The sequence below is a fragment of the Nyctereutes procyonoides genome, unplaced genomic scaffold, assembly GCF_905146905.1.
Source record: "Nyctereutes procyonoides isolate TBG_1078 unplaced genomic scaffold, NYPRO_anot_genome, whole genome shotgun sequence".
Classification (NCBI taxonomy): Eukaryota; Metazoa; Chordata; class Mammalia; order Carnivora; family Canidae; genus Nyctereutes; species Nyctereutes procyonoides.
The window spans coordinates 20,939,732-20,951,211 of NW_026575034.1; the positions used below are offsets into that span (position 1 = coordinate 20,939,732).

At 46.0% G+C, this 11,480-nt stretch overlaps 1 protein-coding gene across 1 annotated transcript; it reads left to right on the forward strand.

Annotated features, from left to right (window-relative positions):
- Window positions 1-2,034: 2,034 nt before the first annotated feature.
- On the forward strand, window positions 2,035-11,120 carry HPX (hemopexin). The gene is made up of 10 exons (XM_055317572.1): window positions 2,035-2,149; window positions 2,296-2,360; window positions 2,457-2,528; window positions 2,707-2,828; window positions 4,476-4,629; window positions 5,324-5,536; window positions 5,811-5,942; window positions 10,257-10,387; window positions 10,468-10,630; window positions 10,768-11,120. The coding sequence occupies exons 1-10, from the start codon at window positions 2,085-2,087 to the stop codon at window positions 11,025-11,027; spliced, it is 1,377 nt and encodes a 458-aa protein (XP_055173547.1). The 5' UTR covers window positions 2,035-2,084; the 3' UTR covers window positions 11,028-11,120.
- Window positions 11,121-11,480: the final 360 nt, after the last annotated feature.

Sequence of the window (11,480 nt, forward strand, 5' to 3'; positions counted from 1 at the left end):
CACTAGTATATGTGCTCGGAGTCCTGCTAGGCCAGAGGAGGCTGCTTCCCTGGACCAGCAGAGCCATGCAGCCTCCTGATACTACAGCTGTCGAAGATGCTCACTGTGGATTTCTTGAGCCGTGTTTGTGACTCAGTGTGAAAATCTGCATCTCCCCCGGCAGGCTTAGTGCAGGTCTGGAGCTAGAGACAGTGGTTGAGGTAGTTACTATGTGCTCAATAGGAAGAACCCCAGGAAGGTTATATCAGGGTTTAGAGACTGAGAGGCAAAAAAGCAGGTGAGAGTGAGTCTGAGGGTGGTGCTCCTGGTGCCCAGAAACTGGAGTGGGGCAAGGTCAGTCAGGGATGCCCTGCGGTGGGAAGAAAGTGGGTGTCAGGTATCTGCCACAGGAGCCCTGGCATTTGCCCATGCTGCCAAGGGCTTAGGGAGTCCAGCTTTGCCCACTAACCAACTGGGAGGAAAGATATTAAAGAGGCACATTTTTATTTGTAAATCAAGGAAGAACATTGGTCTTGATGGCAAAGACCCAGTGACATGTTCCAGAGGTCCCACAAATCTTTGTTTTCCTGTTAGAAGGAAACTTTGCAGAATAGAAAACAAATCTGAGACTCTTGCTAAGGTTGTATAGGGGAATGCCAGGGGCATGGAGCCATCTGAGAGGGATCAGGGCCCTTTAGGGCTAGGCTGGGGATTAGGTGTCCTAGAATCTCAACCTGGCCCATTGCTGACTGCACACATCTGTCTTCTGAGATGGAGATGAGGCAGATTTGGGGAGTACTGAAGATAGCAGATACTAGTGATAGCAGGTAAGATCCCAGGGCTGGAGGAAGAAAGGGATGTGCAGGTGGGACACTGGAGAGAAAAACAAGACTATCAGATGAAGGGCAATGACAAGGGGACCAGTGACCCCTAGATCACAATATGTCTCCCATCATTGACACACCCCCAATTCCTAATATTCCCCTCACCCCAGAGGGAAAGAAGGTTATAAGGAATTCAACTGCAACATTAGCAACACCAGTCAGTAGTTGAAATCCACTTTTTTTTTCATTCAACAAACTGTTATTGAGCACCTGTTATGTGTGAGGTACTATTTTAGGTGGAGAGAATGTAATAGTAAACAAGATGGGCAAAACAAAGAAAAAAAGCAACAAATAAACAGATAGGTGAAATGATTTCATGTTTTGATAAGAAACAGGAAGGAAATACGAAAGTGTCTGAAATGGCTAGATAAGGTGGTCAAGAAAGGCTTGATTGGGAAGTTAGCATTTAGGCAAGACTCAGCAATAAATATTGTGAAACCCCAGTTATAGTTCTGTTTATCCTGTGATGGGTAAATAAAGCACTTTTCCCTTAAGGTGGAAAGTACCAAGAAAGATTAATTACTGGAAATGCAATCTGCGAGAGAGACACCTCTTTCTGCCCCATTCAGCCCTTCCCTCCCAGGTGATTTATCTAAGCACTTTGCCAGCAGGAGTGGTGTTGTGGGTGGGACTTTGACATTTGGTGACAGTGATATATTATTGACCCATCAAGGGCAAAGCTGAACAGGTTTGGGAATGCCCCAGGAAGACCCTTGAAGAAGCTTGGAAAGAGCTTTTCTCTGAGTAGTTCTAAGTGTGTTTGCTAAATAGATAGGAGTATTGGTGTCTTTAGCTGTCTTAGAGCAGGGCTTGACAGTCATTACACAAAAATGATAGTTTCCTCTACCTTTTTCCCCCCATTGTAGAGATAAATCCAACCACAAAAGGTGATCCTCAATCAATCTACATCCTTCCTTGACCTTATGGGCACCTGGACCCATCACCAAGTTGATGAACTGAGCATCAATGGCATTGGGCTAGTTACTGCTCAAAAGTCCTCGAAGGGGGATGGAGCCTCTTGCCGGGAAGAGTTAGTCTTGGACTCAGATTTCTGTCCAGACCCTGACCTTATTTGCAGTGATGTAATCAGCAAATATTGGCATAGTTCTGAGAGACAGGACTTGGAGGTTCAGCAGCCTCGTGGTGGGGGTGGTGCTGCTGCTGCCATCTCTATATAGGGAACTCAGCCAGGCATCCAGAGCTCTCCTGTGGCATCTCAACATGGCTTGGGCACTGGGGTTGTTGGGCCTGTGCTGGTCTCTGGTTGTTGCCCACCCTCTTTCTCCGTGAGTAAAACTGGAGCTGGGGAAGGACTAGGGAATGGGCTAGAGTGGGCTAGGGACATTTTTTAGGCCTGGGCAAGTTTGAAGATAGGAGCTAAGGGAGAGGCAGTGGGCCCAGTGGATCCAGCAACTGTCTGTCTTCTCTCTAGGGACGGTACCCATGGGAATGGAACTGAAGGTGGGAGTGGGGCCAGAGTGAAGCCAGATGTGACCGGTGAGGCCCTGACTTCTTGAGTCTGTCTGTCTGGCTGTGTCTCTGCACTGTATTACCTGACTGGTCTTTTACTTGCATCCCCCACCTCCACCCCAGAACTCTGCTTGGATGGCTGGAGCTTTGATGCTACCACCCTGGATGAACATGGGGCCATGCTGTTTTTTAAAGGTAGGAGGTGCTGGTGTTGGGCCGTTTGGGACTTCAGACTTGGTCCCATTCTCTGAGGGTGTATCTATCTGTGGGAGATCTTAGGAATTATCTGAGGGCACCACCCACAGTTTCTCTGTAACTATCTCAGTAGGCCAAAAGTTTATTCTGGGTCCCTCAGTGAGTATGTGTTTTTCAGGGGAGTTTGTGTGGAAGAGTCACAGATGGGTCCGGGAGCTAATCTCAGAGAGGTGGAAGAATTTAACCAGCCCCGTGGATGCAGCCTTCCGCCGTGGTCACAACAGTGTCTTCCTCCTCAAGGTACTGCTTGGTCAAGGTCAGGGCTGGGCCAGGAAGTGCTGGAATGGACACGTTAGACACTCCCTTGGGTGGCCCTAGCATGGACCCCTTACAATAGGTTCCAGGTTTCCTTCCCCTGTGCCTTCCTTTCCTGAAAAAGCTTATGCTAAGGGAGTGTATGTGCATGTGGGCCTAGCAGGCCCAGCATCCAGTGGCTATTCTTCAGGCCCAATCTTTGTCCAGACCTCTCTGCTACCCCTCATGCCTTTGGCCATCCTTTTTGGTAATCTCTTCCCTTGGTCTCCAAGACTCTGCATCATGTACTTTTCATATGGTGGCCAGGCTGTTCATAACAATGGCACCTGGCTGAGGGGTGAGGGGAAGATGAAATCCAGCCTGCTGTGCTCACTGAGTCCCATGCTCTGGCCAAGGCTGTGTCCACTTGGAGGAAGGGAATCTTCTAACTTGCACAAGGCCATGTGTCCTGGGGGTGGCCCTCACTGCCAGCTTTATTTCCCTTCTTGCCTCTTTCCTGCTCGTTTCCAGCTTCCCATCCTCAGCCAGTCCCTGAATGTTCCTTGGAGAGCTGCTCCAGCCATTTCAATACACCTTCCCTGGGTGATCTTAACTAGTGGTTGGCTCTGAGGACTCTATTGTGGACACCAGATCTGTATCTCTCCCAGAGCTCCAGACATCTCTTTCCCATTTCCTGGCAGACATCTTTGGCTTAGATGTTTTGTGGGCACCTCAAATCCAGTATCCCTCAAACTGAACTTAGTATCTTTCTCACAAACCCAACCCACCCATCCTGTTGTGTCCCCTATTTCATTAAGTGGCACCACCCTGTCCCATTTCCTGCAAGACAGGTACACATGAATTTCAAGATTTGGCCTCTGGTGATCTTTCTGGGCTTATCTTCTCCCCCATCACACTCACTGTGTGTCAGTTACATGAGACCAAATATAGTACTCTGAGCATGCTCTGTATCTGTTGCTCCCTCTGCTGGTAACACCCTTTCCACAATTGTCCTACTGAATTCCTACTCAGTTTTCAACTCTTGGCCCCAATGCTTCCTCCTCTGTGAAGCCTTTCAGGAATTCTCTAGGTAGGCTTAAGCATTTCCCCTGTATTCCAATGCACTTCACGTGTTTCCACTTTGGTGGTTGCATGGCTAGGACTGTAGGATTTTCTGCTTTTCTACACTGAACTTCTTGAAGGCAGAGACACTCTTATCATCCCTTTATCCTCAGTGCTTTTCACAATATCTGGTATATAGTAGTCAGCAACTATTTCTCGAGTGAATAGATGAATCAATAAATAGATAGATGACCAAATGAATATATGAATGGATGGATGATTGCAGGATGACTATTTTATTTGTGGATATGTTTGCCAAGACTAATAGTATTATAGATAAGTGTGTCATAAGAGTGTCTGGTTGTACATAGTCAGATGTGTGCAAATGTTATAGTAACGGTGGTGGGATTTGCACAAACTAAGGTATGTACTTGTGCAAGGGGTAACACATTGCTGTCCACAGGTAGATCAAAAGTGTGTAGGGCCACAGGGGGAATACTGTATACATGCAATAGATCAAAGATGTTGTGTGTGAATGCAGGTGGCAGTATGTGGGTAAACAGTTAAAAAAATTGAGTGATTTGTATGCAGGGAGACAAAGTCTGGGTGTATCCTCCTGAGAAGAAAGAACAAGGATATCCAAAGTTGCTCCAAGAAGAGTTTCCTGGAATCCCATCCCCTGTGGATGCAGCTGTAGAATGTCACCGTGGGGAATGCCAAGATGAAGGTGTCCTCTTCTTCAAAGGTCAGCCCAGGCTGGAATAAGAGAGCCTGGAGTCATGATGGGTTGGTGGTGATTGAGGTTGTGGCAAGGATGATGGTGGTGAGGGAACACCATGTGGCTTCCCAAGGAAGGGAAGAAATAGAGAAGTCAGTTATGGTCTAGAGGTCAAATAGGGTAAGGAGAGGAAGTCATCCTGGGTGAGGTAACTGGGTGTAATTCTGCTAAAAGTTCTTCACTGCTCCCCATGATCTTTAGGATAAATCTATGTCCCTTAGTCTTATATACAAAGTTTTCCATCACCAAATTCCTACTGACCCTCCAGCCTCAACATTCATCATGCCTTTACCTTGAATATGAAGCTCCTAAAACTCTATGATGTTCCTTGTACACCCCATTTGCTTCATGCTTCAGACTTTCCTTTCTTTTAAGTTCCATCTCCTCCCCTTTTCTGCCTTGAAACTCCGGCTTCAGGTATTAGTTTAAATATTACTTTCTCTGGAAACCTTTCCCTGTCTTTCCTCACTGCACTTGCTGAGCCAATCATGTGCATTTTGCTGCTGAATTTTATTATATGATCACTCTCTTCACCTGTGTCCCTGCTGGGTGTGAGCTCCATGTGGCCAGGATCATACCTGGCCCATCCTGGGGCCCAGTGCTAGCAAAAGAGAGGGCATAGCCTGGCCTCACTGAATGCTTGTTGATTGACTGGACAAAGGTAACCAAACATGGTTCTGGGACTTGACAACGGGAACCAAAAAGGAACGTTCCTGGCCAGCTGTTGGGCACTGCTCCTCTGCCTTACGATGGCTCAGCCGTTACTACTGCTTCCGGGGTAACCAATTCCTGCGGTTCAACCCTGTCACAGGAGAGGTGCTTCCAAAGTACCCTCTGGATGTTCGAGACTACTTCATACCCTGCCCTGGCAGAGGTGAGAAAGTCTGAGCCCCTGAAATCTACTAGAATTCATCTACCTTCCCTGAGTTTGCAGACCCCACATACCCCAGCTCCTACCTTAATTCTGTGGTATAGCACCTTGGCCCTTGCCCTAGCCCCATCTCCATTCTGGACCTTCCCAGTTGTCCTCCTAAGGGAGAAGTCCACATCCCCACTAACCATAGCCATCTCTTCCACCTCAGACTTCATTCCAATCAGACTTCATTCTGCTTCCCTCTGTTTTCCCCCTCACCTAATTCTCTCCCCAGGTCATGGACACAGGAATGGGACAGGCCATGGGAATGATACCCATCATGGCCATGAGGATATGCGCTGTAGCACATTTCCAGTCTTGTCTGCACTGCTGACTGACAACCATGGTGCCACATATGCCTTCAGTGGTGAGAGATGCCTCCCTGACTCCCCATCTCTGCCCTTCATACCTCCCATCTCTTTCATGTGTCTCCCATCTCTGATATACTTCCTCTATTTTCATCACTGCATCCCTTCTTTTGTCCCCTTGGGCCCTATGCTTAGCATCATTGGCATGTGGTTTTTTATCTCTCATCTCCTCTGATTCATATTGTTCAACCTTGTCTCTCATTCCCCAGGCCTCTAACTTCATTTATCTGTCTGTCCTATAATACCATCTACTCTCAGGTCTGTGCCCTCTTTGGATCTCTATGACTCCTCATATTCCTTTTGCTCTTGCATGTCTTGCCAGGTCCTCTAGCTCCCCTTAAGCATATTCTCAGGAGCTCCATATTTTTCCAAGTGCCTGGTTCTTAGTTCAGGCTTTGGATACAGAATTACCTGGGAAGGGATACCTGGGTGGCTCAATGGTTGAGTGTCTGCCTTAGGCTCAGGGCGTGAGCCCAGAGTCCTGGGATTGAGTCCTACATCAGGCTCTCCACAGGGAGCCTGCTTCTCTCCCTCTGCCTGTGTCTCTGCCTCTCTCTGTGTGTCTCTCAACGAATAAATTTTTTAAAAATCTTAAAAAAAAAAGAATTACCTGGGGATAAGATGTTCCTATTGCTGAGAATAAGCCAATAAATTTTGGGTCCCTTAGAACTTTAGGAGATAGCTTTGCTGGTTTGAGGTTTCTTCTTTTAGTGACCAGAGAGACACTTTTCTCCAGACCTGTGGCATTAATAGGTAGAAGTCATGTAATGATACCTCGGGATGTTCTGGCATTAGTCAGGCAGACAGTGATGAGTCTTTTTTTTTAATAATAAATTTATTTTTTATTGGTGTTCAATTTGCCAACATACAGAATAACACCCAGTGCTCATCCCGTCAAGTGCCCCCCTCAGTGCCCGTCACCCATTCACCCCCACCCCCCACCCTCCTCCCCTTCCAAGTGATGAGTCTTGATCCACACTTGAGAATAACCCCAAGAGAAGGAGTAAACAATACTCAGTTTAAGACATACATATGATCAGATACAAATGTAAAATAGGAGTGAGAACGTAGAACAGTGAAAATCTTTTTTTGCTCCTAACCCCTGGACAAATCTGATCAGATATGACTATCAAACTATAATGAAAAAGACACAGTCATGAGGAGAGTATATCTACACAACAAGAATGCATGCTGAAGGAGAGCATTCATCCATGATGAAACACACACACTTGTAGTGCAAATATAGACTTGTACTGAATATATGCCATAGTAAGAACACATAATTACCAGAACATGCAGCGATGGTGAGTGCATGGGACCATCAGGAGGATAGACAGAAAAGGTGAGACAGAGATAGAGGTAGGTATGTAGATAGGTAGAGATATTGAGAAAACAGGGTCAAAGGGGACCACACAGAGATGTAGAGAGAATACCCAGCCATGGAGAGATCACAGAACTTGCAGGCAACATGGCCATGAATAGAATGCAACTGAACTCCTAAATAAAAAATGTTAGCTACGTTCCTTAGCTGATGAAAGAGCACTCAGATATGGAGGAACACTGTTTTGCTAAAATTCTCCAGCTGAGGTGAGAGCTCAGTCTCTTGATGAAAAAACTAGTGTGACCAGGTCCTCAGCATAGGGCTGGTCTTCTACTTTTTCTGGTAGATCTTTCTTTTTTTCTCTGCCTCCTAATTTCTTACCCATTCTTTCTGCTTTTTCACAATGTTGGCTTGCACAAGGCCCATCATGCCCTGGCCCTTCTCCATATTCATGATCTTTCAGCCTCAGTTCCAACGGGAGACTGCCTCAGTTGTTCTCTTTTTCCAACTGGGTTGCCAGAGAGGAAATCTGACAGACCCAGCTCTTATTTGTATTCTAGACCACACTGAAGTGTACTCTGCACTCTGTGCATTTCCTAGTGATGCATTAGGGACCCATCACTTATTTCCTCTGCACAAAGAGAACCACAGCTCATTCTTTTTTTTTTAAAGATTTTATTTATTTATTCACGATAGACATAGAGAGGGAGAGAGGCAGAGACACAAGGCAGAGGGAGAAGCAGGCTCCATGCCAGGAGCCTGACGTGGGACTTGATCCCGGGACCCCAGGATCACACCCTGGGCCAAAGGCAGGTGCCAAACTGCTGAGGCACCCAGGGATCCCCACCACAGCTCATTCTTAAAACAGGGGTCATAGCAGGGCAATTTCAGCAGGAGGTGAAGTTCTATATGTAGTCACTATAACATGCCCAGTAAACAACTATAGAATTTGTGGCTATAGTGAGAACATTGGCTGTTTATGTAACACATATTTATTGAGCATCTGAGAAACAATGGACATAGTTCTAGGCACTGGGATACAGTAGCCAATGTGGCAGATGAGACACATGCCCTCATAAAGCCTGACAGAGGGAAAGAGGACTGTAATCTAGAGAAAGAAGAGAGTACTTTTAGGTCATTGTGAAGTGTTCTGGGAATATCAGAATGTTTCTTATCCTCAAACAGCATTTGGAGGTAGTATAAATGGATTTAAAAATTATTCATGTTTTAAAATATAAAATAAAAATGTTAGCTGTCCAAAAAAGCTGTGACGAAATTAAGACAGGATAATGAGATAGAGGTGAGGAAAATGAGCTGTGCGAGAGGTGATGGTCCCTGCTATTAGTATCCAGCTGTTGAGAAGGTCCTGATTGATTATTCTCCAAAAGCAAACCCTGACAACTAATCTTTTACTTCTCTAAATACAAAGTATATTCTCTTTAGGGGAAAATTAATTAATAAATATATTCTGTATTTTTGCTCACATGGTTAATAAAAGATCTTCTGTTGCTCTAAAAAAAAGCATCTTTGAAGAGATGCTATTAGAGCTGAGATTTCAATAATAAAAAGGCATTAGGTAAAAAAAATAAGATGAAATAAAAAAAATAAGATGAAATCAGAGAGGGAGACAAACCATAAGAGATTCCTAACTATAGGAAACACAATTGTGTAAGCAAGGAATCCAGCTAGTAGTTCTTGCAGTTGTCTGGATTAGGGACAATGATAGCTTAGACTAAGATAATAGCAGCAGAAATGGTGAGGAGTCATCTTGATACATTTTGGAGGTCAAAGTGACAGCATTAACCAATAGATTGAATACTGGTTGGAGTGGGGAAGGGAAAAGAAAGGTTTTTAAGAATGACTTAGCTTTTGGGGACTAGGCAACTGGGTGATTGGTGGTTCTTTTTTCTAAAATCAGGAAAAGAGTATTTGTGTGTGTCTGTGTATGTGTCTGTGTATGGCAAGGGGCAGAAATCAGCTTGGACACTGTAAGCTTTGGTGCCTAATGGCCCCAAATGAACATGTTGGGTAGGCAATTAAGCCTCTCCTTTGAGCCTGATACTCAAAGGAGAGGTCCATGAAAGCTGAAGAGAACAGATATAAAGTCATTAGCATGTAAATGATATTTAAAGCCCCAGACTAGGTGAAATCATCAAGAGAGTAAGTATAGGTAGTGAAGAGGTCCAAACTAGAGGATTTTGATATAAGATATCACGCTGAAGAGAAGAGTAGTAAAAAAATAAATAAAAATTTAAAAATAAGAGGAACACTGGAAGAGGCTGGTATCACAGGAGCCAAGGTCCAAAAAGCAGATATTTCAAGAAGAGAGTTGTGAGCAATCCAATGCAGCTGAGAGGTAGAGCAGGATGGAGAGAATTGATGATTAGATCTGGCAAGTTGGAGGACACTGATGACCTTGAAAAGGACAGTTTCAATGGGAGGGAAACAAGTATAAGTGGAATGGGTTGGGGAAGGAAAGGTAAGTGGGAACATAGACAATTCCTTTAATAAATTGTTATGAGAAGGGGAGAAGAAGGTCAGGGCTTGTCTGGCTACTCTCATTCTCCTGCCACTTCCAGGGATTAGAGAACACAGCTAGGTGAGAACACTTGGTGGGAGCATGCTGTGGTGCTTCCCTTTTAACTTCTGGTCACTATCCCTCATTATTTTTAGTATCTCTGCATATGGATGTCTGAGATGCATAGGGAGCCCCTGTCAAACCGCATGACATTAGCCTCCCTTGGCACGTTAGCCACTGTTCTCCATGCCTGCCCTTCTGCCAGGGCCCTAGTAACTCCAACTCTAGAAGCAGGTTACCATGACCAGGTCACCACTGATCAAGTCCTGCCCTATCTCCTCTCACCTGGTCTCTTCCCTCTTGGCCTCTGGATGTATTCTCCTCTCCCTCTCAAGACCTATCCCTGCACATGTTCCTTTCCTATTCATTGTCTGGCCTTTTCCGTCAGCACTAGAGTTATCTCATATCCCACAGGGTCCCACTACTGGCGTCTGGACACCAGTCGGGATGGGTGGCACAGCTGGCCCATTGTCCATCAGTGGCCCCAGGGTCCTTCAACAGTGGATGCTGCCTTTTCCTGGGACAATAAAGTCTACCTAATCCAAGTATGTGTTGGAAGAGAGGCTTGAAATGGAAACTAGGAGAATATCCAACTCTATGCTGATTAATGTCTTTTGTTCTCCAGGGCACTCAGGTATATATCTTCCTGACAAAGGGAGGCTATACTCTAGTAGATGGTTATCCGAAGAGGCTGGAGAAGGAATTTGGGAGCCCTCATGGGATCAACCTTGAGACTGTGGATGCAGCCTTTACTTGTCCTGGGACTTCTCGGCTCCACATTGCAGCAGGTGAGGGGCATCTGGGTACTAAAGGGTGGCTTGTTCTGCTACTTCTCCATGGCATAGATTCCCATCAGGGTTTGAGAAGGGCAAGGCCAGGATCCCATGATGTAGAAGCCATGTTTTGTTTGGTACCTTCTTCCCAGGACGACATCTGTGGTGGCTGGACCTGAAGTTAGGAGCTCAAGCCACATGGACGGAGGTTCCTTGGCCACATGAGAAGGTTGACGGGGCCCTGTGTGTAGAAAAGTCCCTCGGCCCCAACTCATGTTCTGCCAATGGTCCCGGCTTATATCTCATCCATGGCTCCGATTTGTACTGCTACAGTGATGTGGAGAAACTGAGCACAGCCAAGTCCCTTCCACAGCCCCAGAGAGTGAAGAGCCTCCTGGGCTGCAATCATTGAGAGGAGGGCTCTTGAGATGATTCTGGCCCAGCCCCTTCTCTCTGTTTTCCTCACAATAAAAACCACAGTGCTACTTTGCTGGACTTAAGGTGCCCTGGTTGTGGAAGAGTCTCATTTCTTTCTTTGAATTGAGAGCCTCTTTGGAGGGTGTCAAGTTCAGATGAGGCTGCAAGAAGCAAGGGAGGGGAGGGCTGAGGGAAAATTTCCCTGTAGACCCATACTCTGCACCATGGCCTCATCTAGTTTAAGGCCAACTTATCCTGACGTGTTGGCACCTTGCTTTGTGGGAATTTGATGGGTAGAAGAGTAGACTGACAAGCTCCAACTGCTACACAGGGCTTTGTAATGGAAGGCCAGGCCATAGAGTGGCTCCTGACAGGCTCCAGGTTCCACTGGACCAGGAGAACTGCCTAAGATTCCTTCACCCATCTCACTGGCTGGGAAGGAGGGAAG

Excerpts from the sequence above, each read along its gene's own strand:
- HPX (XM_055317572.1), top strand. The coding sequence starts at position 2,085 with ATGGCTTGGGCACTGGGGTTGTTGGGCCTGTGCTGGTCTCTGGTTGTT. Across the intron at positions 2,361-2,456 it reads AGTGAAGCCAGATGTGACCG|AACTCTGCTTGGATGGCTGG; the intron begins GTGAGGCCCTGA and ends CCTCCACCCCAG. Across the intron at positions 10,631-10,767 it reads TCGGCTCCACATTGCAGCAG|GACGACATCTGTGGTGGCTG; the intron begins GTGAGGGGCATC and ends CCTTCTTCCCAG.